The sequence below is a fragment of the Pholcus phalangioides genome, unplaced genomic scaffold (assembly GCF_987345545.1).
Source record: "Pholcus phalangioides strain wild (caught in Gottingen) unplaced genomic scaffold, Ppha-v1.0 ptg000037l_1, whole genome shotgun sequence".
Taxonomy (NCBI): Eukaryota; Metazoa; Arthropoda; class Arachnida; order Araneae; family Pholcidae; genus Pholcus; species Pholcus phalangioides.
The window spans coordinates 1,834,004-1,860,986 of NW_028301624.1; the positions used below are offsets into that span (position 1 = coordinate 1,834,004).

Sequence of the window (26,983 nt, forward strand, 5' to 3'; positions counted from 1 at the left end):
AGTCAACTTTTTTTGGTAAAAGAAATAGCTGGAAACAGCAATTGAAGGGGGGTTTTTTTTCATTGCTCTGTGGATCAGCGGCAATTTGCATAGTTTGACCCTATTTTATACGTTGTCGGAAGCCTGGGTGCCGCATCCTGGGGAGGGGGGCCCTCAAGCTAATTTTATTTGTGGCGGGGAAGGAAAATGATGTTATCGAAAAATCAACTGCTATTGTGATACAATTTCAAAGTTTCTTAAGGGAAAATTGCATTTTTGGCACAAGATGACGCAGAATTTAATAATTTTGGCATTTTCTCAATAAACGGCCAGAAATTGTAGCAAAATATAGCAGACGTCAGAAATTGTAGCAGATTTTTCACCCCTGATGTTGAAGACCTGTGCAAAGGAACAAACATAATTACCAGGAGGGTATGCTGTCCCCAAAGCAGAATGTGCCAAAATCTGTGACGTACGTCGCAGAACAATTAGCGCTACTGCAGAACAATTTGGAAGAATTTTAAGAAAAAGTGAAAAAAACCACTATTTTACAGCATGGGGATTTTTTTACCGCAGAACATTTCCAGTCAGCCGAGGGCTCGTTACAGAACAGTGCTAAACATTCTGCTTTGGGGTATGCTGTATTAGATATATCTCCGAGACCGTCCATCCCTTTGGGAAAAAGCACAAACTATCCCAACAAGATGGTCTATCTGTCTGTATTAGAAATAAAAATAAAAACATAAGTAAACTTAAAAAATGTGATGAAAACAACAGTAAAGTTCTTTCTTTTTTTTTCAGTGGCTAACAAAAGAAAAAATTGAAAAAAAAACCATACAGCAGGGATTATTTGCTGTTCAGAATCGTATTAGTTCAAAAAAGATGCTCTTTAATATACTTGTGCTTTGGTTGCAGACATATTTTTCAACTGAATTTTTTTTTGAGGGGCGGATATTGGGTACAGCTCACAAAAGATTTTATGTACCACAAATTTTCAACCACTGCATATGATTCACGGAAATCGTTTAACGCTCGATCTTCTGGAAGAATCAGGATGCAGAATAGAAAAGGCTAAATGTTTGTAAATTCATTGTTTATTCATATGTTTAACATAATTATGAATATATAATAACAAAAATATACATGGCAACATAAAATGAATGATAAGTTAACACATCATAATTTATTTCAATAAATAACACATTTTCACACAAGCAGAAAAAACTCGAACAAACTTCTGTACAAGAATATGATTCGTTATACGTACATAATCATGTGGGATTCGTACTAAGATTTGTGTTCGACTGCATTTTCGAAGTGATCAAGTACTTTCTTGATATCCTTACTGATCGGGTGGTTAAGGAACTTCACAAGGGAAATCAAATATTTACTATACAATAAAAAAACAACTCATGTAACAAGACAAAAAAATTTTAAACGGCAAGAGGCAAAACAAACCACACTCATACACGAAGACATGATTGAGGAAACCTGGGGCAAAGACAGTTGGAGACGCTGTCCATCACTGCTTCATGCAAGAAATTGGGGCTGTACTTTTTTTTTCCATAAGCAATAAAAGCCATGGTGTACGAAATACTCGTTAGGGTTGATAACAATCACGCTTTTTTTTTAATTAAAAAAAATCAGACTTCTTTGATTTGAATCCGATTTTTTTGTTTTTAAACTTCCAGTTGAAACATTAACTTATGCAGAATAAAACACAATCTAATGACTGAACAATATAATAATAACGTGATCAGCACGTATTCCCAAGAGATCGTTACGATCTGTCCAGGGAATTTGTTAGTGTTAGTAGACATCCATGCTCAACCTGGGATTCGAACCCAGAAGCACAATCAGAAGCTAGCTCCCTAACAAAAATCCTATAACAAACAACATATCAGCTCCCTATATCAAACAATATTAAATTCTAAAGATACCTTTTATATATAGAAATGGTCAGTCTTCTACAATTTTTAGAAATCTTAATCTACTTCCTTTACGCCATAATACTCTTTTTCGTATTATTCTTTTCTTAAGCCGTAATAAAGGTTTATGCAGTTTAAAAGATGTTTCTGAGCGAAGACTTCATATGATTTACCGTATTCCTACTTTAAGGAAAGAAATTTTTTGTAAACATTTTTATTATTTAGCTCAGAAATTATATAATTAACTACTAGTAGAAATACAAAATATGCCCACACACGCGGTATTTAAAAAAACATTATTCAAATTATTAATTTCAATAGACGATGCAGATTCTTATTTTGACCTTTAGGAGGAGCAATAAAATTTATTCAATTTAGCTTTGGTACTTTAATTATGTATATTTTTTCAATTAAAAAAAATCGTTCTTGTTTGTGTTTATCTATGTATGTGCGAGTTTCATTTTTTTCATATTTTTTTTCATCTAATGTTTTGTTTTATTTTACATTTCTTGCCATGCATTAAGAACTTTGTCTTTTTTGTGGTGTGAATGTTTTTTCGTTCTTGATTTTTTATCTTTACGTATTTTTTTTATTTGACAGTGATAATTTTTTCTCTTTTATGTTGTATATGTGTCTTTTTTTTAATGTTTCTGTTCATGTCGTATGCTTTATATATTTTATTCATTAATTATCATGTAAATTTTCAATCATCAGTACAGGCATCACAGCCTCTGGATGATAAATATGTTTTTTTTAAACTAATCTAAATCTCTGTATGTTGGAAATGAATAAATTTGATTAGATTTGAAATCAGACCAATACTAATTTTTCGGATAACACTGAACTTCATAAACAATAAAATAAGTGCATAGTCATACATGGAACAGACATTTATTTATATGCATAGAGGGAAAACTATTGTTATAAAATTTCTGCTAATATTAAGTCCAGGTTTGATAAAAATCATGATTTCCTCAACAAAAAAAAAAAAACAAAAATAAATTCGATTTTTTTCTATTTGAAACAGATTTAAATTTAAATTCTATATTTACTCATTTTTAATTCCAAGTTTGAAATGCTAACTTATTAGGGGTATTAAATAGTTTTTATAACAGTCATAGTTCTCATTTTTTACCTTGTAGACTATATTAAGCACTAGATATCTTGCTTTTAAAAAAATTGCATTAGCATAACTACTAAGAATCCCATTTATCTTACCGATTTCATCTAAGAATAGATCATTCTACGTTTAAAACAGTATTGAAATTTGTACTTGATTAAAAAATCCAAAAGCACGTAGTCATATTATGCAACTATCATTCATTAATTTGATCAATTTAAGTTTCTGGAGAAAAATAAAATATTACTATGAAATCAGGGCTGTTGAATAGTTTTTACTTGTTGACTAGGAGAAGACCCTTCAATTGCTTCATTATGAGGACTTGAAGGAATCGACTAGGGAGTAGAGGCTTAAAGTCCAATATGCCCCTTCTCATAGTACAGCCTGCATATGTTGGTGAATGGACGCGGATGGGCTTTCTCCAACCCACACTGGCCAGCATGGAAGATTACGGCCAAAAACCCTCTAAAGAGAAATATGAACTTTGTCTATAAACTAAGGCCCTCAGTTCCCAGCAGTCTGAGTGTACCTGGTTATGGCAGCAACCAGCAAGACATAAAGACAAAGGGTGGTAAGAATCACTGGTTTAGACAAGGCTGCCATAGGACCTTGGCCACGTATAACGGACAATTTCTTTCTTCAGAAAATCATTTGTAGCAGTTGAAAGAATTAGAAAAAATAAATTGGAACGTCTTAGACATCTGTGAATAAGAAGAAAAGGAGAGGAGAAAATCTAACTTGCCAGTGGGCACGTATTTTACTACAGAGGAACAGATAATGGAAGAACCAGTGGAGTAGGATTTCTCATTCATAAAAAGTGGAAAAATCACATAGTTGAGTTAGATAGTGCATCTGATAGAGTTGCAAAGTTGGTTATACAAATATCAAGCAGATACCGGATACAGATTATCCAAGTCTATGCACCAACAACAAGCTATTCTGAAGAAGTAGAAGACTTTTATGAAAAATTAGACGAGATGCATAGTAAAGGAAACCATCATATCAAAATAGTAATGGGTGTGACTTCAATGCCAGAATTGGAGAGAGAAGAAATGGTGAAAGCTCAATTGGAAGTCATGGTTACGGTGTACGAAACGACACAGGAAACTGACTCATTGGATTTGCAGAGGCTGAACAGTTATGCATCATGAATTCATTTTTTAAGAAAGTGGACCTGGAGAAGCCCAACTGGAACAACAAATGAGATCGACTACATCCTATCTAATAAGAAGCATATGATCCACGACTGCAGTGTTCTCAACAAATTCAATACAGGAAGTGATCATCGACTGGTGAGATGTAGAATAATGCTTAACACTAGAATGGAAAGAGCAAAACTTGACAAAAATACAAAAACTGTCATCGATATGGCAAAGCTGCAAGAACATCGATATAAATTCCAGTTAGAGCTGAAGAACTGATTTGAGTCACAGACCACAGACATTTACAGTTTATTGAATTGCGCTGATACCACAGACATTCCCAGACTCTTCCAAAAAAATCTTCAGCTCACGACATTTTAGTTTTTAATTTTTTGACCAATCAAAAAATCGGATTCCAATCAGGTGCCTACCTTGAGGAATTGGACTCGAGACAAAGAAACCAGAAGTAAAGTTCTTTGTTTTATTAAGAAAGGGAATCTCTCACACTTGCTCTGGGGTCCTGATCTGATAAGGATATAGTGAGAGCCTAGGGGATGGTTAGTCTTTCCGTGAGAATAACAAGCTAATAATTTTTAGTGCACTAAAGTCACTGGTGGTGTTTTGATTGGAGTTGAGCAAGTAATAATTTTTCTCAATATGATTAAAAAGTCTTCCCAAGCCCTAAATACAAGATTGTGAGTAACCAAACTTTATTTTATTGTTTGTTATGTTTCTTGTCAAAGTGAGTGACTTATTTTTCACTGTGTTGCAATAGTGGAAATACTTTAATGCAAATGACTGATTAATTAATACTATACATTCTCAGCCGTATGTTCGGGTCCCAAAGGCAAAACAGATATACCAACTATTGCATAATAAGAAAAGAGAAATCACTGCTCTTAACTAATACTGTGATTCAGGGCTACATCTCAAAAATTAGAAAACGTATGACAGGTTCGAGTACGAAAAGTATTAGATTTGCAAAACAACAGAAATTACTTAGTAACAAAAAACTTTTTGGGCCAAAACAGCATACTAACAACCACAGATAATTAATTTCTGTCGCTCCTCACAATATATTAAATTCTTTTTTTTTTTCAAGGAGTCTTCTTACATCTAGTCTGTCTGTCAATGCTCTTCTTCAATGCACAGCAAATTATGAAGACAAGTTAATATTTTTAAGAATGACGCTCCTTCAAGACCACTTCCAAAAGCACAGTGCAAAATGTGTAAATTGCGAGGTCCAATATAAATAAGTCAGTGAAGTGGATGGTTTTACTGAACTGTCCATTCTTTTTTTAAAGGGATTCATTTGCATTTTACTGTTCAATTCACGCATCATCGTTTTTAGCAAATGAAACACTTTCATTTCTAGCTCTTTGCAAACATTGTTTATGCCTCTGCATGTCTTAAAAGTACAGAAGACAATTGAATGCTATTGGGTAGCATCTGAATCACCAAACCTAGATTAGGCCTATATATACAACTGCTTTGTTATGCAAACTGTCGTTTTACCTACACACAAAATGTGCACCATAACTTTGAATGATGAATGCTAGTTACTGCACAATGAAGTAATCCCAATAGTCCATGAAGTAGTTAATACAAAATGAATTTTTCTATCTAGATAGAAGTTTTTGATACTCAAAAAATTGACACCAAATGAGTTTTTGAACCCTTTAACCAAAAGAAAAATTAATAAAACCCATGGCCTACATACCCAAAAAAAACTGAAAAGCGATACAATTTCTGATTTGAATCAAAGAACACCTATTACATTTGTATATTTGAAACCTATTATATTTGTATATTTGAAACCTATTACATTTGTATATTTGAAACCTATTACATTTGTATATTTGAAACCTATTACATTTGTATATTTGAAACCTATTACATTTGTATTATTTGGCAATATTCCAATGTGATTCCCTTTTCAATATATGCATATTTCATTCACGAGCAATCAAATCTTAAGCAGGGGTGGGAAGTGACAAAGTCCATTTCGGAGCAGTTTTGGAGCAGCAAATTGAGGATTTGGAGCAGCAAAATATAGGATTTGGAGCAGATATTTATAAATTGGAGTAGTGAAATTAACAATATTTTCGTTAACCCTCACCCCTTTTCAAAATAAAACTACTGCATTTTTTTTTTATCAAACATCTTTTCATCAGCTTGTTTTTTGTTGTTTCAGGCTCCTTGTTTGAAAGAGCGGCTGTCATAAAGTTTTTCGCACCAGTCTATTAAAGATGGTTTTTGCTTACTGAGAGCACTATTTGCTGTCTGGAACAGCAGCCTTTCAAATGGGCTTAAAAAAATTGAAAACTTATATAGAAAATTTTTTACTCGGAAAGAAATTGTTGTAAAATGGGAGAGAATTTCGGAAGAATCAACACAATGTTTGGCGATTCAGCAGAATAACACTCGTTATTCTGCAACATTGGCGATTTAATGCTTATTATTCAGCAAAGTTTCTAAATTAGCAATTGGCGGACATGTGCTTTTTACTCCCAGAGTGCAATTTTTTTTCACGAAACATCAGGATTTGACGCAATGACGATTGACTACAGTAATTTCTGCTGCTTCCAGTGCAGACTTTCTTTTTTAAACGGAAACTGACTCGCATTTGCGCTTTACGGTATCCGATTACGTTTCTTGTCACTGTTCTTTAAAATGGCTCTGGAGTGAACTTTAAATAAATTTTTTGATAGAAAGTGTCTCGAAATGGTGAAAACAGTGACAAATTTTGGTCTATCTATTATATTTTCTATGAAAAAGTTATTTTTACGTCAAATTTTAGGCAAAATTCATGTGATATTCGAAACACGATTGCAAAAAATTTTATTAATGAAATGCTTTGCGATTTTCACAGTGCATTTAGCTGTAATGTTGCAGGTTATGAACCAAAATTTAAAAGATTGCATGATATGCTCATAAGTTACACCCAAATACATTTATGTACGTGTGAATTTTTTGAAATTTCATCCTACATTTTGCCTATAAAAAAAACACTGTAATTACACACACCAAAAATATATGTGATAGACCTTAGATTTTGGTTCATAACCTCAACAATATATAGCAAAATATCATATTAAAATTTTGTAAGGATGCAATGCATCAATTTTTACAAATCATGTCACAAAGTCAAGTAAAATGTCAAAAATAACATTCTTCGTAAAACACGTTTAAAGTCTTTATTCGTGTATTACTTGTATGTAAAAACGCAACACTAAAGTGAACGTAACTTTGATTCTAAGCATCATATAAGCAAAACAAGGCCTGTTTTGGAATATCAACAAATAGGGCTTTTATAAAAAATAAAAAAATTAAAATCCATATTTTCTTCCAAAATGACGTTTTCAACGTAGTCGGATGCCTTAAAACTGAAAGACCATTGCAAATCATCTTCAGTTGCACGATCACGGATAATATCGGGATTTCGCGATGGAAAGTCTGATGCACTGGACGACAGTTTAAATAAGGCGATGGTTAGATTACAGTGGAATAAAACACACTCTTCTCAGAAAGAATAGTTCGCGGCAAGAAGGAACAAAAAATTTTTGGCGTCCTTCGAAATCCGCTATTTGACGCAGAAAAATACGTAATTACACTATTGGAGCAGAATGGCGCAAGATGTTAATTTTGGTGCAGAGTTCCCACCCCTGCTTAAGCAATGAGGCTATTGTTGATCACTAGACCCCGGAAGATCAGGCACTAAAAATGGTTGAAATAGGCAGGCAAACAGGCACTAAAAATGCTAAAAATAGGCACTAAAAGACATTTATAATTTATGGAAGGAAGAAAAAATAACTAACTAGAAACTAAGATATTAAGAGTTCAAAACTAGCTGAAAAATTAGTTGCACTTAATCCGTCTACTGTTTTAATTAAAGTTTATATTAACTACATTATTATCAAAGTTAAATTGATTTCAATCCAAAAATAAAATGCTAGTGGACCCTCCAAATTAAGTCAATTCCAGGGCCACCATCACCAGACCTAGAGAAAATGATCTGTGGGCTTCGAGTTTCGAATAATTTTTATTTATTCGTCGTATTCAGGGTTAGGGTTTTGGACAGGACATGCGGGATAAACTGTCCAAAACTGTCCTAAAGTGTCTGAAACTGTCCAAAACCTCCAAGTTTCAAAATGTTACGTGGAAAACTTTGGATTTTTTTTTCTTTTTTTTTCATGATACTAACATATTTAAAAAAAAATACTAGCAGAAAATAAAACTAACTAAATCAAAACTATTTCAAAAAGGTGTCATTTGGTTTTTTTTCTAAGTTAATTGTTTCACCAAATTGATGGTTTCAAGCTGGAAATCTGATAGTAAATTAATATCACTCATATAAATGTTTAAATAAACACTGTTTTAAATTTTTAATAATGTTATAAATCTTATTTCACATCTTATTTTTCATGTATGATTATGAAGCAGGTACTGTATTTAGGACTGTGCTTGTCCAAAACTTTGCCGAATCTGTCCAAAAACTTTTCTTTTAAAAAATACATTATATTGAAGGTACCAAATATGCATAATAACAGTTATAATCATTGCATTACTTTGAAACTCAACATAATTGTTATTTTTTATTAGATAGCAATATAATGATGGGAATAAATATCAATTGTGTAGTGTTTATTTCATGCAAATTGTTCTGTTTTGACTTCTCAAATTTTTTTCTTTAAATTTTAAATTGATATTTCTATTTTACATTCTCAATTTTTAAAAACTAATTATAAATAAAGGCAAGTATCTGAAGAAAATGAGGCCACTATGTAGCACCTACACATGACCAACAGAACACAATTTCACAAACACTGATAATGCCTATATGATGATGAAAGACTTCAAGACCCAAAGTTTTTGTTAAATTTAAATTACTGCTCTTACGAGGCTAAAAGCTAATATTTCACCAAATAAATTCAAGCTATATTTGCAATTCTATCACTTGGAGGACAGCAATATGGAAAACACTGGAAGACGACTTATCAAAAGACTGTCTTTAACACATTGTTTTTTTATTTTCATGTTCCCCAAGTTATGCATTAATTGAAAGAATATTTTCAAAATTTTTTTATCTTAGAAATCATCTTGGCACAGATAGGGCAGCTAAATTAGTTATGAGATATCGAATGTTAAAAGGGGCAGCTGCACTTGATTATTAGTGCTCGGTTATTACTTAAGTTTAATTTCATTCTGTAGTCATATCTATTGCTTTTTTCTAATTTTCATGTGACAAATTTTCATCCCATTCTTGTATCTTTCATGTTTTCATTAATCTAATATCTAACCTCAAGATAGTTCAGTTTCAATTGTTTGATAACCTGATATCAGTCATACAACCCTTTACATATAATGTTTTGAATTTCAAAATTTTATTATATTTAATGTAATTAATATAATTTATATAATATAAAGTTTAATATTTGATTACAAAAATTACCTCTTCATCAAATCGCAAAAGTTTTCACTTATAGTTATAAATAGGAGGTGTTGGACAGTTTAGGACAGGAGGGTTTTGGGCAGTACTGTACAAAACCTTGCCAACCCTGGTCGTATTATTTGGAATAATCATTATCATTTCTATAATTGAAACATAGCTACCTTGTTTTACTTTTGTAAAAAAATTTAACTTTTTTTAATATTACCATATATGCAGGAATACTTCAAGCATGGGGTACCGTATGGTACCCGCATCTGGGCGCTCACCCCTGGGAGCGACTCTGGTCAATTTAATCAGATACCAAATATGAATATAAAATAAATAGTCATATGGTTGTTTGCAGTGCATTTATAGCATAAAAAAATCAAACAACATGGGTCCCCAGAGCCCTGTCTGCTCCTAACCTTATGACCTCTTGGGACAGTCATTGGTCAGCTACATGTTATACAATGCAGTCTTATGCCTGAGTGAGACATGTTATGGGCAGTGCATGAAGAAACAAAAATTTCTAATTTTTCTCTGCATTTCTAACATGGGCTGTGTTCATCTGAAATACAGTCAAAGCAAAGTTAATGCATTGCAACATCAAGTTTCCTATCTCTCAGATCACTCATTCGCGTTTGGCTAGAAAAGGTGGTTTTCTAATGATAATTGATACTAAGAGTTGGAAAATTTTGAAAAGTGTAATTTTTTTGTTCTTAATGCTCACAATATCTAAGTTTTACAGATTATGGCCTCTGAAATTCACTAATAAACTTAAAAGTGCATTAAAATAGGCATTTATGACAGGAAAAGTTCATTAAAGGCATTTAAAAAAAAAAGTTAAAAAATAGGCAAAAAAAAGAGGCATATATGGCATTTTGCCTGAACTTCTGGTCTCTTGATCACGTTTTTAAGAAGAAAAAAAATGTCATTTACTCGCATCTATATGCCACCTGTTATCTTTTGTAAGTATCTTTAGTTTTACTTTCTAACTTTGGGTGGGGGGGAAAGCTGCACATAGTACATGGGAATCTATACCTGCACTAATAAATTCAGATCCTTTTTAAATTTATTTTATGCAGGAAATCGCAGCAAATAAACGCATTTTTATCATGGGTCCATGCCGATTCCAAATTTTTATAGTGTATAATAAAACACTGCAAGTTTTCAATGTTGAACTAGGAATTATCAAAGGATACATGTCCTGTGAGAGTTTGTACAACGGCTTCACAGCATTGCTCAATTCTTCACACTTGGCCATCACCTGATACATAGTCTGAAAAATAAAACAGTGTAACTACACTAATGTGGACTGCGATATTCATATCATTAAATCGATTTTACAGCAACAGAAATTTACCGAAAATGAATGCTGCCAATTAATTCTTGTGATAAATTAGTCACTAAAACTAAGAAATTCTGCATGATAAACTGAATTGTTTTAACCTTTTGATCAGGACTACAACTAGAGGGCAGGAGGCAGTTCCAGTGCCAAAAAAGGCACCAAATCACAGATGCGTTGTTTGTCCAGCAGAATGCTCACCCTTCACTTGACCATTTGTTCAACAAAATGCTTGCATGTCTTTTTTTATTTATTTATCAAATTTAAAATTTATTTTATTTTCCTTTGGAGGCTGCGGAGCCTCAGGGAAGTGTACACAGAGCTCCAAGGCCTTGGGAAGCACAAGTTGAGAACAGCTGATTTAAAGTATTCATTCCAAACTTCTGAAGCGGTTAAGTAGTGTGAGAGTGATATGGGGGATTTTTTTTTAACGCTTCACTCTTTTTATAGTGTAAGTTTATTCTGACAAGTTTGGTCGACAGGAAGAGTAATTGTAAATTTACCAATGCTTGACCATACATATCGAAAATCGAAGGAATTACCTTTATACCGGTGTCGACAGTGTCACATGTCTTACAAACTGCTTTCTCGTAGGTCTCCATGTAATCAACCGTCAATGAGGATATCTGCAACAAGGAAAAAAATGAAGCAAGAATAGATGAAAACATGTTAACTTGCCAGGAATTAAGCCGTTATTCTGGGTGTCTAACACATATCCAAAGAGCAATTCACAATGAATTTTCCATAACCTTCTTTTGATCAGCCGAATGAGCTTTTTTGGACTTTTTCATTATAGCAGTGACATCGAATGCATTACTAACTGCATTATTGTGCCAGGAAATGACAAACAAGTTGATATGTATTAATGGTAACAACTTTGGTACAGTTTAAAGAAATAGAAGTATTTTGCAATAAAATTTGGCACTTGTGGCCAGCATTATCCGAGATGCATCTAGGGTCACAGATTTGGGAATTCTCATTGATGAGAGGCTTAGGTTTTTTAAACATTGTTCAGCGGTGGTCAAAAAAAATGAACAGAATGCTCCGTTTCATTCTTAAAAAGATCTCTGCATTCTCCTAAAGTCATTCTTCCACTTTCCGAAGGCCTGGTTCATCCTACACTAGAGTATGCCCATGGGTCCCCCAACGGTGGAGCTGACAGGGCTCCAGCCCAAGGGCCCTGGACAATTACCATAATTTTTTTGTTTTTCATGCTATAAATTTACTACAGAAGGGCCCATGAAAAGTCTGGCATTGGGGGGGGAGGTACGATAAAGATCCCAGCCTAGAAACCCTGTACACAAGTTGCGCAGTGGTAAGCTGCTTATCTTCCACTATGAATGTTACCGTCAAGGTTTATGGTTCGAATCCAGGCAAAGAACATCAGAAACAAGTTCTCTCTGCAGATGGCATCTTCATTTCCCACCACTGGTTGGAAATTGCCGTACAGCTATATATGACCAGAGTTGACGTGCTGTAAAGTAGCCTAGGGGCCCTGCTCTACAATATAAGGGCCATGAGTATGCTGTTAAGTTTTAGATTGTACCTACAGAGGGACATTGACTTGATTGAAGGGGGGTGCAAAGAAGAGCTACGTGTGTGCTTGTTGGCACATGGGGCTGGAGTTATGAAGAAAGACTTCATTTCTTGAACATGTTTACATTGGAGGAACGGGAAGGGGGGGGGGGATATGATCAAAGTGTTCAAAATTTTCAACAGGATGGATCATGAGTTATGAATGCACCGTCAATAAACGACTTCTACAAGGGGCCATCAGTGTCGTTTAGTAAGGGACAACTCCAAATTGTGTTGTTCCTGGGAGTTTTCACTAATAGGGTAGCTAATAAATGGAATAGCTTAACCCAGGGGTTGGGACTTCTAACACAATTGATACGTTCAAAAAGAAGTTCGATAAACATAGCGGGATAAATCGTTGGATATCCATACTCAGATAAGGCAAACGTAATATTTTTTATGGGCAGTGCATTATGTTAATAACTATTATTACTATTTTTGGTGTATATTGGGTATTTTGGTGATATTTGACAGCCATATTTTTTATGGGAATAATTTTTCAGCAACCTCATTGGGCAAATTTGCCTGTTGCTGGCTATATATTTGTATATTATCCCTAGGCACATGACAACTTTTTTTTTGCGACATAGAAACCCTGGTTGTTTCTGCTGCTTACTGTGGTGACTTTCTTTAAGTGGGAACCAACTCAGTGCCATCCTAATGCATGGGTCTAACCAGGCTCAGCCTGGAAGGCCTCAACATGAGAGGGTTGCCTCACAAAAATGAGATTTTGAGAATTTGCCGGGAAAGGACCTCAGAAAGATCACTTGGCCTAGGGGCCCTGTAATGCTCTTAAGATGGCCAGACTCCTATTTGCACTTCAAAGTTGGAAAATTAGAGAAAACCATCCTAAGCCAATTACCATGGCATGATTGCGGGTATCTATCTTCTGGCTCTTGCGATTAGCAACATGTGAAAAGATAAGACTTGAAAGGCTAGGAGCACAAAGATGTATATATATGCACGTAATTCAGATCAGTCGACTTTGACACTGATATGGGGAGGGGAACACCCTGTATTTCCATCTATGGTGGGAAAATCTGATAAGGGGCCATGATTTTCTGAACTTTTTTTGGACTTTGTGTCTTTTCAATGATTGGAAGAGACACCGTTATTTTACATATGACACATTACAAAAATGACTTAATTTTAAAAAAAAAGACAACTGCAGAAACAGTGTGTTTAGTTTATCAGGGCTTGACAAATCGGGAAACAAATTAGGTGCCGAAAATTAGCACCCGAGTCAGGGTTTAAGCTAGATAAAAAAATTCCTTCAACAAAAAATTTAAAATGGGAAAAAAAGCTTTAGAAGCTAATGAAAGCTAATGAAGCTAAATCAATCATTAGCTTAAAATGCTAATGATTGATGGATGGATGTCTACTCATTTCGTGCCTCCAGTACATATTTTTGCGAAAGTGGCTACTACTTCTTTTGCATTCTAAGATTTTCTTTCGCATTTTGTGAAAAATGCGGCTGTAGCTTCAACCTTGGCTCGAGTGGTGCAATGGTAAGATGCTCATCAGCTACCATGAAGGTTATTGCCAAGTTTAAGGGTTCGATCGGTGGGAAGAACATAGATAACAAGTTTCTTTACTTACCGCGATTCTGAGGCAATCACTGATAGGTGGCGCCTTTATTTCTGACCCAACACGATCTATAGTAAATTGCTATATAGTGATATGACCAGAGTTGGTATGTGATAAAGTAGTGTAGAAGTAGCCAAAATTTCCCAAGAGCAAAAATAATTTTTTTTTCTGAGGAAAATGACCTGAATATTTTATATTTTTACATGCTTTTCTGTTTTCTGGGCCTTGTTGACCAGGAACATAGCATTCAATTACACGGCCATGGGCATACTTTTTCGCGGGGGGGGGGGGGGGGGGCTTCAAAAGGAGTATGTTCAGAAAAAGTTGTACCAGCACCTCCTAGAGATATAAGGCCTCCGTGCAGGTTGCCAAGTTCCTCTGCAATGTCATTAAGACTACCTAGCAAGTTTGCCACATTTTGAACCACAGCATCCTATTTCTTTTTTTCTTATTTTGATGTAGAATCTTCCTGGTTGGCTTACAAATACCACATGATGATTGGATGTGGGGCATAGAAATCGTCACTTCTGAGCCCGATTGTTTCTTTTCTGTACAACAATGATACCAGCACGTGAAACTATCGAAGGTAATTCCTGGAAAATTTTGCTGTGATTATGGCTGGCAATATTTTAAACTGTTGCTATCTCCATAAGTCACTAATTCCAAGTCATACGAAGGATTGGATTATCTTGTCCAAGAGATATAAACTTTTCTCAAATCGTGATGCTGATACAAAAGAGGCCGAGGATGACAAAGCGGGTATCATGGCCCTGGTGACTAGACTTGTTAAGTCGTTAGTCACTGACGCAAAAGTCATCGCTGACATACCTCAATCAAGACGCATATGCAAGGATGACCTGCTGTTTAGACAGACATTCAAGAGTGCGATGCAGTTGGAGAAGCTGGGATCACCTGTGAGCAAGCAAAGGTCCAACCAAGTGTTTGAGGACTTCCTTACACTTACAACGGTCTGCCCGGATGATTCATGCAACATTGCCCGAAGAAAGAAGTTCAAGCAGAGGATGGAGCATACAGTAAAATCGATGGCGCCGATTTTCTCTCCTGTACCTTTTCCCTCGCCAGGAATAATTGAGACTAGCGAAAGCGATCTAACCATTCCTCTTCAACCATTGGAGCCGACTACTATGGTTCCGGATCATGACATAAAGAAGAGTGAGGGGGACATCGACAATCCGCTACCCTCGATGATGGTGAATCGAGGCCAAAAAAGAAAAATTCCGCCCATCCATATCTCCAGTTTGGGGAATTGGAGAAAGATATCCAAAGAACTGGATGCCTTATGCCCTTCTGGATTTCAAGCTAAGATCGTGAATGATAAAGTCATGGTAACTCCAGAATGTGCTAATGAACACCGCCTCATATCAAGATATTGTGAGGCAAATAATATTGTCTTTCACACATATCTTTTGGACTGTGACAAACCTGACTCTTATGTCATCAAGGGTCTGGAAATTGATTCCTCAAGTGAGGATATTTTACTCTCTTTACAGGACTTAGGTTTCCAGGCAACCAAGGTTCAGCAGCTGAGAAGACGACGGGATGGTAGAAAGCTTCCTATCTGGAGAGTCGATCTCCCGCAAGCCCCGGAGTCTTCAAGGATCCTGAACCTCAGAGTCATCGACCACCTAAAGATCAAGGTTGAAAAGTTCAAGAACATCAATGGTCAGAAGAACATTATCTGCTATCGCTGTCAAAATTGGGGCCATCACAGCTCGGGATGCAAGGCTGGTGAAAGATGCGTCAAGTGTATACTTCCACACCCGTCACGACTGTGTCCCAATGTACGAGGAGTGGATACGCCTCAGTGTTGTAATTGCTTGCAGTTTCATACGGCAAATTACCGTAATTGTAGGTTTTCACCGTATAGCAAGCAATAATACAAACAGGCCAGAAAAGAAGTCAAGCTGAGCCAGGCTGCTAAGATCAAGCCCAAGGTGAGTATCAAGGAAAATCTCTCGAAAATCCCGTCCAGAGAGGGGAAAAAAGATAGGTTGGAGCTCCTATCTCCAGATTATTCTCCTGGAACAAGTGTCGACAGTTGTGTTAATCCAGTTGATGAACTAGCTGTGGAAATCCAGCCGTTTATTCTCAAATTCATCGGCGAAAACAGCGAACTAAGCCTAAATAGGCTTATTCGTCAGCTTCAAGATAGCGTCAAGAAATCGGCTTCTATCATCATGAAGTCGCTTCCAGTCATCCAGAAAGACTGAAATTCAAGAAAACTAGGGGTTTTTTGCGTTACAGCCCGCAAGGGCTGGTGTTTTTTCCCCTTTTTCCATCCTGAACGAGGGAATTTTCGGCTTGCATCATGTCTGTTCAAGCTCAACAGCTATCAACCAATCAGATAGCAGCAATCTGTTTTTTGGCCAATCAGGGGGTTCCTGCCAAGGAGTCGCGATACATGAAGTGTGATTGGTGGCATTTTACCCTGCAGGCCAAATTTTGACTATTTTTCCCGATTTTGTCAAAATTTTTCTTACTTTTCTTCCCACTGACATGCACACACAAACTAACTTACATATTTCTTCTATTCTTCATAGGCTCCTCTTGAGCCGTCTGTAATTCCACAATCGGCCCTCTGGGCTGGGCATGGAAGTTAAAGTTTGATTCTGGTCTGGTCTGGTAGCACGTGAAACTGAATTCATTTTTTTAATATTCTGAGTAAGGATGGACTACTTGCTGACGTCACAAGCAGTGTTCAGAGGCTTTCTATCTCTAGGAGGTACTGGTTATATCCCTTTCTAATTTTGAAGATTACTTCAAATGAGAAACTCAAAATTTCTGAGAAATATGTGAAATAAGTGTATATTTTTTTTGTGGGGGGGGGGGGTTCTGCTCAGGGCCTTCATTGCTCCCAGCCTAATTTTGAGCCTGTTAATGACCGTTCTTAATGTTGGTGGAAATGCTCAATTGAATTCTGAAAATTTTGCATTGTCTTAAGACTTCAATTTAGTTATTACACAGAGAAAATATTTGTTGCCAATGCCTATTTTTAGTCACCGTGGCATTTGGGATTTGTGAAGCCGTAGGTTATATCAAGGAACTGATAAAATATTATCGGAAAATGCCTGCCAAGAGTAAAAATTTGGTGTCAATACTATCATCAACATACACTTTGTAGCGTTCCGCTCAGGTTTCCTAACATCGTATCCACACATGCAGCCACTTTCCTTGCATGAACTTCCAAGTCTACCACTGCACTAGCATCTATGATAGGAATGTGCGGTTGTAGAGCTTGGCGATATAGACTAGGGGTCGATGATCTTGAACCTGGATAAGATGGGGAATCTGAAAAATCAATAGAGCAATCAATAATTACTACTGTATAATCAAAAAAACTGTTCGCCAAAAATTTGTGAGAGACAGAGAGAACTTTCATACATTTTTAAAGTATGGTTTATACATAATATGAAACTGTAAATACTCCATATTAATAAAACTTCCCTTACTGACCTGTCCAACGCGACACTGGGCTGCTCAACCTTATCTTTTCCTGCAGATCATCAGCCACGAAAGTCACCATATCACCATCGACTGTAATGGTACCCTGAAGATCTGTCAGCCCACTGGTATCACTTCCGGTCCGATGATGCCTTGGGGAACAGATGGCATATTCCTCTGAGCTGAACGAGGGAGAGCCATCCACGCTCGTTGTCTGACTGTCTGACGTCTGCTGACTCTTGTGTATCTTTTTCCATGGATCTGGACACTCCGCACCCCCGGAAAATTTCAAAGCGGCACTCGCCCTGTCTACATCCGAAGCATTCCTAGCTAAAACGAGACTGTTCGGACGCCTATTCTCTTTGGAGCACAGCACGTCATCGTTGTTTTGAACCAAGTTTTTATCACTTTCGGGACTGACATTTTTCTCTTCTTCTTCGTCCTCGTCATCTTCCTCTGTGGTCTTACTGCTAGGCGAGTCTTTGCTTTCGCAAAACCCACCTTGAGCCGCCGCTATGAGTTCCTGTTCCAAGGAGATTTCCCCATAAGAGCCAGTCATTACGTCTACATCACACTCCTCGATGTCATTCTCTTCATCGTCTACGATTTCTGGAACAGCGACATTCGAATTTTTCACTAGATCAGGATTATGCACTGTATTGTCAAGATCAGAGACAACCACTTTCTCTTTGTTCATGATATATACATTTTTTTTTCCGTTATGATAGACAATCTACTCTGATGTATGTTAAGTCTTTGGGATTCAATTCACCTATTATTTATGAGAAAAACGTTACACATTTAGTTGATATCACAGTAAAATTACCCATGTTACATCCTACACATTGGGAGGTAAAGTAAAAGCACAAAATTTGTGTGGCAACTGGTGGATTCATAGTTATGCTGCCTGTGGGCGACATAAATTTTGCCACTCTTCTTCCTTTATCATCAAATTTTTTTTCGGTCACTTGTTCTGAAAATCTGCCACCCTGGGCTATATCCTACTTGCCGCCACCCCTGTAAACACACCTCTATCTCCACGTTACTCTTTTGGTTGTTCATATGCCTGTACACCAGGGCCGTCATTTCAACTTTTCCGGGGGGGGGGGGGAGGGGCAAAGAACATGTACTCAATGTATGTATGTATATATATATTTGTATTTATACCACATTTAGTGTATTTTAAAAAGCCAGGGGGACAACGGCCCCCTGACACCCCAAATGAAGGCTTGCTGTACACCCTCCAGGTAGGTGTTTCTCAACCCATGCCCCCCCCCCCCCGCCCCAAGTGAATGATCTAAACAGCATAAGCAAGCATGTTAATGACCAAAAGAGAGCAAAGGACTAGGTCAGTGGCAAATTAAAAAATGGCCTGAATGATCTACAGGGGGAGTGACCAGGAAATTGATCTGGAGTATTGGTGAGCATTTGAGTGACCTAGAGAGTTTGCAAGCATGAGTGACGTAGCGTTTGCAAGCACAAGTGAGCTATAGAGTTTGCAAGAATGAGTGACCTAGAGAGTCTGCAAGCACGAGTGAGCTATAGAGTTTGCAAGAATGAGTGAGCTATAGAGTTTGCAAGAATGAGTGACCTAGAGAGTTTGCAAGCATGTGAGGGATCAAAAGAGTGGGTGAGCAGAAAAGTGATCTGGAGTATTTGCAAGTGTGTGAGTGACCTAGAGAGTTTGCAAGCACGAGTGAGCTATAGAGTTTGCAAGCACGAGTGAGCTATAGAGTTTGCAAGCACGAGTGAGCTATAGAGTTTGCAAGCCCATAAGTGACTGAGAGAGTTTGCAAGAATAAGTGACCTAGAGAGTTTGCAAGCATGTGGGTGAGCAGAAAAGTGATCTGGAGTATTTGCAAGTGTGTGAGTGACCTAGAGAGTCTGCAAGCACGAGTGAGCTATAGAGTTTGCAAGAATGAGTGACCTAGAGTTTACAAGCACATAAGTGACTGAGAGACAGAGTTTAAGCTACGGTCGCATTTTTCGCAAAATGCGAAAGAAAATCGTAGAATGCGAAAGAAGTAGTAGCCACTTTCACAAAAATGCATACAGTGAGTAGCCATCCAACCATCAATCATTTCATTAGCATTTTTTGCTAAAGCTTTTCCCCCCATTTTCGCTTTTTTGCGAAAGGAATTTTTTATCCAGCTTAAACCCTGCTGAGAGAGTTTGCAAGAATGAGTGACCTAGAGTTTGCAAGCACATAAGTGACTGATAGAGTTTGCAAGCACATAAGTGACTGATAGAGTTTGCAAGCACATAAGTGACCTAGAGAGTTTGCAAGCATTTGAGTGATCAAAACAGTGAAGGAAAATGGAAGTGATGAAAGTGGTCACCATTCCCCTCAATCCTGGAGAAGAGACTTTGACCAACACCTTAGGCAGGGCCTCTCAATAACAAAAATTTATACATGAAAAAAAAGAAATAATGAGAGTTAGTTCCAGGCCGTCTTAAAGCATTGACCCACCCTGTCATGGCCTAGGTGCCTCAGGTATATAAGAGGCCTCTACGAGATCATGCACTTGATTTTTGATAATATGTATACAAGTACATTGAAAGGTGGTACACCCAGTCGTGTAGGGGTTCCTCAGAACATTACTTCTCCCGGGGGGAGGGATCCTCGATACTGTTAAGAGGGTCTCGGTTACAGCCCTGTAAGCCTCCCCTTATGTGTGGGGGCCACATCTGAGATATAAATTTGATATCATTTAACCAGCAATGGATTATTAATTGCTGATTATAATTGATCAATTCAAGCTATGAGATTAGACGAAAATACAGATCAATTTCATAATCGACCAACTAATTTGCAACTTACCAAGTTAGGATGCAAAATTATTGATATGTTTACAATTGAGATTGACGGGCATTTATGGTTACTTGAACGCATGCATACCATATACGTTAGCTGACCATATTTCCTCGAGAGAAATACGGGATATTGAGATTCTACACACGGGAAAATACTTTTTTTTTTTTTTTTTTAAACCGAGCACAACTCAGGTCTATCGCCATAGGCAATTTTCCACCAAGTGAGTTGTGCCGGGAGTGTAAGTGTGTGTACCTAACAGTCTGAGTGTGTTGTATGTCTGAGTATCTAGTGTTGTGTATGATTTTTTAGTGCTGCCATCTATATCTCAGAAGTAAAGTGAGTGATGTGTAGTGACTGAATATTTGTACTGTTTGTAGGCCTGTTGCTCTCTGTGGCGAGACTTTTTAACGGGCAGATAGGCTCAGCCGACCACCACTGTTTCTACTGTGGGGCTCGAACCAGGGCCGTCTCTATTCTACTATCCAGGTAGAATAGAGACGGCCCTGCTCGAACCCGGGTCCCCGCGATGCGAGTCCGTCTCTATGACCACTCGACCACCACAGCGGCCACGGGAAAATACTGGACATCGCCAATTATCGCCAAAAAAAAAATGACACCGAAACCGAACAAAGTTGCCAAATATTGGTGAAATTACTGAAAAATCACAATGGCAGAAATGAAGCGTTACTGCAAATTGCAGTGGATTAAAATCAATTTCATGAAAAAAAAAACGTTCACCAAGACAAAAATGTGGGAGATTAATATTCTGATTTATAGTTGTAATTATCATAATATAATTTATTAGTTGAAAAATAATTTCAATCTTTGACTTCAATAAAGAATAAAAATTTAAGTAGGCTTCGTGTAAAATACCGGAAAAACCGGGACACTTTTGACAAAAAGTCAGGACAACCAAAAATACCGGGACTGTCCCGAATAATACGGGACGTATGGTCATTGTACATATACGAAAAAAAAAAATTCAAACCATTTTTGAAAGCCCAAAATGTGTTGAAAAAATTGGATCGTAAAATAATTTATATGCGAAAATTTTCTGATTTGAGTTTTATTATTTATTTAAATATTAAAAAATCAGTTTACCTTATTTTCATGCGTAATCGAGTAAGACCTTTGAATCGATAACCCGCTAAACTCAAAAAAAAATTTTTTTCATTAGTTGGCAACAACGCGAACGAGTCTTTTCTCACAAAAGGAGTGACGCCGGGGGAAGCGAATGGCTGACGTTCTTGCCATTTCAATGATATCAGAGAGTTTTTTTTATTTTTGTGGAATTTATACCCTCGGTCTTTTTTTGATCATGTCGCGTCACATAGATGTCGCGATCACATTATGATGTTATTTACTCCATTGTTTTTATACAAAGAAACTTTTATGATATAAGGGAGAACTGTGAAAGAGGCGCGGTGGACTTTCTCCCGAGACAAATTTTTATGCATGAGGTGTAATTGATTGATCTCTATTCAAGATGAATTCTAATCATCCGAAATTGGACTTTGATTTGTCGATTGATCTTCCAGTTAGTAACATGATTGACGGGATGTCGCCCGTCACGGATCTCGCAAGAAATCTCAGCGTCTTATCCACGGAGTTGCCGGACACCCCCACTAGGAGGATATCGTGGTCCAAAGGTTCAACTGGACGGATGAGTGTCACGGACTCCCCACTCTCCATAGACTCCCCAATGATCCAGGAGAATGTCTTGAGGGACAGCAAGAACATCATGAGGCAGAGATCATTGCATAGAAAGTACATGGGTCGTTATTCTAGTCACGATAAGGAGAACTCGCTCGGTAGCCCTGGCGGTGATGGCCCCGAAGAATCTCCTATGAGCTCCGTACTGCGCTGCACCAGAATGTCTTCCCAGGAAGATGATGTACTGTCTGCGTCGCAGGAAAGCGGTTACAATTCGGTCGGCGAGAGACGCTCTTTGCAATCTTTTCCGAGCCAGAGTTCGGTACCCAGCATCCACAGCTCGCTGTTCGCGGATGATGAAGTCGAGGACGACGATGGATTTTTCGCCCTTGAGAGATTCGTCGGGGAAGAGGACGGAGAGATGAACTTATCGGTTACGATGACTCAGTTATTGAAAGAACCATTGAAAGAGTCCGCCAATAAGTGTTTCGGTAAATACTCGAAAGACGATTGTCACATTAAAAAAACTGGCCCTACTCTACGGCGTTGCATGTCGGTTGTCGAAAGAAGATCCAGTGATGTTTCTGGCAACTCTAGCAAGGTTGCTGTTGTACTACCGATGAAACCCAGAGAACGGTCGGAAGAAGAAGATACGCTGGGCGACATAGCTGTGAAGGTAACTTTCAAGAGACCGGAGCCCTTAGACTATAGTAGACTTACGCCACTGCACGGTAAAAGACGGAAGAGTTCTCCGACCATTTCAGTGCCTAATTCGTTCTCTGACGTGAATCGATCACCTTTGTACCGTTGTTACTCTGAGACTGCTGCGACGAATATCATGAGAGCAGTTCAGAAGATCGAATCCGATCCAGACCTCGTCGGGGATGGCACGAAGCAATATCTACTCCCAGTTATCAGTGGCAGACATCCGGACTTGAAGAGCATAACTCCGGAAACGCTGATGAATCTTCTCAGAGGCGAATATGATGATTCAGTGAAGAGTTTTACTGTCGTTGATTGTCGGTATCCATACGAATTTGATGGGGGGCACATATGCGGAGCTAGAAACATTTACACTCGGGAGGATATTTACTCATCATTGCTGAGCGGCAAACCTCGCGCGGGTGAGAACGAGGACCATAATGTTATAATTTTCCACTGCGAGTTCTCTTCCGAGAGAGCTCCGAAACTGCTGCGCTATCTCCGTAGCAAGGACAGAGAAATGAACGAGTACCCTTACCTTCATCATCCCGAAGTGTATATCCTCGACGGCGGGTACAAAGCATTTTTCGAATCGTTCAAGGAATTCTGCAACCCGCAGGACTACAAACCCATGCTACACAAGGATCACTCATCAGAATTAAGACAATTTCGCTCAAAATCCAAATCGTGGGGCGGTGACTCAAAAATTAGACCCAAAGTTCGATCAAATTTAAAATTTTAGAAACATTTTTTTTTACCATTTGATTTCATATTTTACAGATATGAACTATTATTTTAAAAAACAAATTCATTTCTTTGTCGTCTTTTGAACGGTGCCCGTGTTTATCGTTTAAATTTTGTAAATATTTTTGATATGATTTTTTTCTTTATTCGAGATCGGGTGTAGTAAAGATTTTTTTTTTCATAGCGGTACTGTTCTGTATTTCATGTTGACAAAATTTCACATTGATATTGGTATGTTTTATTATTTTGATTCTTGTTTTACCGAATGTTATGTGTGAAGATGTAAAGCAACGTTTGCTGATGTGTTTTAGTATTGGTTACAAAATAATTTGTTTTTCTTAAAAATTGATATACGATAACTAAAGTTCTTGCCGCTTTTAATCAGGAGAAATAAAGTTACGGACAGCCAGTGCCATATCACATCTCCCAAATTTCAATTCCAGACTCCCGAAAAATTCTTATATTTCCTGAATTTTGACTGAAAAATCCCTACTTTTGGGGAAGAAAATTATTCCTAAAGAATTTGTTGGGAAAAACGACAGTCTCTCCCACTTTTGTTTTTATTCCCAAAACAATATCGCAGGCGTAAAGTAAATCGCCACCTTTGCATCAAATCACAAGAAAAATTCATTTTTGAGGCGGGTGTGGAGATGAAATTCATTAAACAGCCAACATCAATTTGTCCTTTCGACATCTGAAATTAACGAGGTGATTTGTATCTGCTGTGACCATGTGCCCCATTGAGTCTAGTCTGTCCTGTTTCTGGCCCAATGAAGATTATTTTTTTTTTTGTTGGCGGGATTTGATTTGGGTGCAGTAATAAATAGTGACAGGTAACCTACTGGTTGGTGATGATTGCCGACTTGGCGCTAATTAGCAATGGCTTGCAAAATATCACGTTTTTGCAAGGGGGAAAAATTCTAAAATTACTTTTCTTCATGAAAAATCCCTATTTTATTTACAAAAATCCCTTTTGTATTTGTCTAGATAGGTTTGTAAGGAATTCGGATCCATGTGACAATATCCCAAAAGCAAAACATGTAAAAATCTGACCTACGTTGCGGAAAAATCAATGTTACTGCAGCACAACCTGGAAGAATCTAAAGAACAATGTATAAAACCGTATTATGGAAATTTTTTTCAACTACTAAACCATATGCACCTCGTCCATATTCCTCTGCTGAAGTTTTCACTGCACAACATTTCCAGTCAGCCGAGGACTCTTCTTTGGGAATCCAAATTTTTATACTCAAAGGTTGATGGCTGTGTGATTGCAAAAATCAAGGTTTTGAATACTAAGAGTGTGCCAAAAGTGGGAGAAGTGAACTGTTGACCACACATCAACTTCCTTGGTACCTTACATAGAGAAATTTATCGCCACCTCTCCCATGAAAACCAGGGCCTGAGAAATCCCAGCAGGGGGTCTATCCAGCCGAAATTTGTGTCCAGTTTCCGGCCCCTTCTCAAAATTCTGGATCCGAAAAATGGACCCTTCACAAAATTAAAATTAACGAGACAATAAATTTTGTATTTCATTTCTTTTGTGATAGATTAACTATATTATTTCACTTTCCAAAAAATTAATGACTATTCTCACAAAAGCAGGACCATACAAATCTCTGCCCAGGTGCTAGGTCGCCATAGCGACTAGAAACCAACTATTAGCACCTGACATTCTCTGCTTGCGATTGCTAGATTGGCATATGGAGATGGCAAAAAATTCTTGTTTCATTGCAGCCTATTTCAATGTGAGAAAGTGCCATTATATATATATGTGTGTGTCCTGGAAAAGCCTGAAAGAAAAGTTCGCTTTTCTTGAGTAAATCGTGCTTAGCTCCTTAGAAATTTGACTGGCATCCAAGTATTTTTTTGATACATCAAGTTCTATTGAAAACCACCTTCCATATGAAAATTCACAAATGCAAGAGAGATGCGAGGTGATAATATTCTCCTGGATGTAAAAATTGGAGAATAGTCAAGAATATTCATTTTTATTTTGAATAATTCAAATCTTTTTTCTAGTTTTGTTTATATTATGAAATATAAATCAATTTTTAGCATAATCATCCCGAATGACAACTTTTAGTTTGAGAATATTCTCCTGTGGTCATGAGAGGTTTTAAACGTTTGGTTATGAAGATTTTAGAAACCTTATGATTAAAACCTTAAAAAATTATTTTAAAGTTAGATAAATTTTCAGGAATTAGTTCAAAGCAAAGAGTGAAACTCAATCAATTGATTAAGGAAACTATTATACAATCACCTTCATTCTAAGAAGATACAGAACTGTTGTTTTCTTCAATGTACATTCGCTTAAATTCTGTTATCACTCGTATTTCTTGTTAAAAGTTGTGCAATTCAACCATGTTGGTTTTGTTTTCGTGCTTTCAAACTTTAATATTGTGGGCTATAAACTTCAATATTCCCCGTCTTCTTGACATGAAGAGAGATGAGGGAACAGAGAATATCCTCTTGGACTATTATAAATTATTAGAGAATATTCTTATCGTAAAATAATCAGAATTATTTTCAAATTATTTATAGATATTTATTATAATGCATGTTGTCAATATTCTTGAGAATACTCTCTGAAAGGACTAATATAAATAACTGAAGAATATATTCTCATCGAGGAGAATATTCTCTGGAAGGACCATTATAAATAACTTGAGAATAATTCTTATTATTTTCGATAAGGATATTCCCCAGTAATTTGTAAAACTAGTCCTTCCAGAGAATATTTTCAAGTATATATATATATTTATAATATATACTATTTCCATAGAATATTCTCCTAAAGATTATTCTCGAGAATTTTATATCTAGCAAGAGACTTGCGGCAAAGATCTGATGATTCTTCCCCCCCCCCCCCCCCCCCCCGGATCCAAGACCCCCTTCTAATTGTTAACACCATGGCACTGAACATCTGGGGAAATGTTAACAAAAAATTTTTCAGGGTTCCAATGGGAATCTGCAGATGTTTGTACTTTTTTTCTTTTTCCGAAGATCAAAAACGGCAAGAATTGTATTTTGTTACCTTGAGTTTGACCAATTTATGTATTTATTTTTTGTCAATTACCGATTTGTTTGATAGTGTTATTTTTTCTCTAATTTTTGATTCAAACCTGAAAGGAAATTTAATTGTATAACTGGGGCTTGATAAATTGAGAAAGAAGTTAGGACGCTAGCCGAATTTCATATCAACCAAGCATATTTTTTAAAGTATTTCTGGTAACCATTTCCCCCCCCCCCCCCGTTGGTAGACATGGTGAAATAAATTCCGAAAACTTTTTTTGATAAAAGAATTTTAATGTCAATGGGGTCAGTTTTTAGTTGCAGTGGAAAGGTTTTTTTAACTAAGAACGATTCTGCGCCAAAGAGCACTGCTCGACGAATCCTGGGTTACATATGGTGACTTAAAAATTTGTGTCATAACATAATTTGAGTCTGTAGTAAATTTTTTATTTTGGAAATTGTCATTATACGTCTACCAATACAGG

At 36.9% G+C, this 26,983-nt stretch overlaps 2 protein-coding genes across 2 annotated transcripts; one reads left to right on the top strand and one right to left on the bottom strand.

Moving 5' to 3' along the window:
• Nucleotides 1-1,053: 1,053 nt before the first annotated feature.
• On the bottom strand, nucleotides 1,054-20,477 carry BORCS6 (BLOC-1 related complex subunit 6). Its single transcript, XM_089253348.1, has 6 exons — nucleotides 20,391-20,477; nucleotides 17,582-18,341; nucleotides 17,241-17,416; nucleotides 11,488-11,571; nucleotides 10,803-10,879; nucleotides 1,054-1,324 (listed from the first exon to the last, which is right to left on the bottom strand). Exons 2-6 carry the CDS (start codon nucleotides 18,264-18,266, stop codon nucleotides 1,267-1,269), a joined length of 1,080 nt encoding a protein of 359 aa, XP_089109474.1. The 5' UTR covers nucleotides 18,267-18,341; nucleotides 20,391-20,477; the 3' UTR covers nucleotides 1,054-1,266.
• Nucleotides 20,478-21,581: 1,104 nt separating this feature from the next.
• Nucleotides 21,582-26,357, top strand: LOC149065881 (M-phase inducer phosphatase-like). Its single transcript, XM_089253343.1, has one exon. It carries the CDS (start codon nucleotides 21,871-21,873, stop codon nucleotides 23,479-23,481), a length of 1,611 nt encoding a protein of 536 aa, XP_089109469.1. The 5' UTR covers nucleotides 21,582-21,870; the 3' UTR covers nucleotides 23,482-26,357.
• Nucleotides 26,358-26,983: the final 626 nt, after the last annotated feature.

Coding starts and splice junctions, on each gene's coding strand:
- BORCS6 (XM_089253348.1), bottom strand. CDS start 18,266: ATGAACAAAGAGAAAGTGGTTGTCTCTGATCTTGACAATACAGTGCAT. Junction 11,572..17,240: donor TGAGCGGAACGCTACAAAGT/GTATGTTGATGA, acceptor TCCTTGTTGCAG/ATATCCTCATTGACGGTTGA. Junction 1,325..10,802: donor TACAAACTCTCACAGGACAT/GTATCCTTTGAT, acceptor CCACCCGATCAG/TAAGGATATCAAGAAAGTAC.
- LOC149065881 (XM_089253343.1), top strand. CDS start 21,871: ATGAATTCTAATCATCCGAAATTGGACTTTGATTTGTCGATTGATCTT.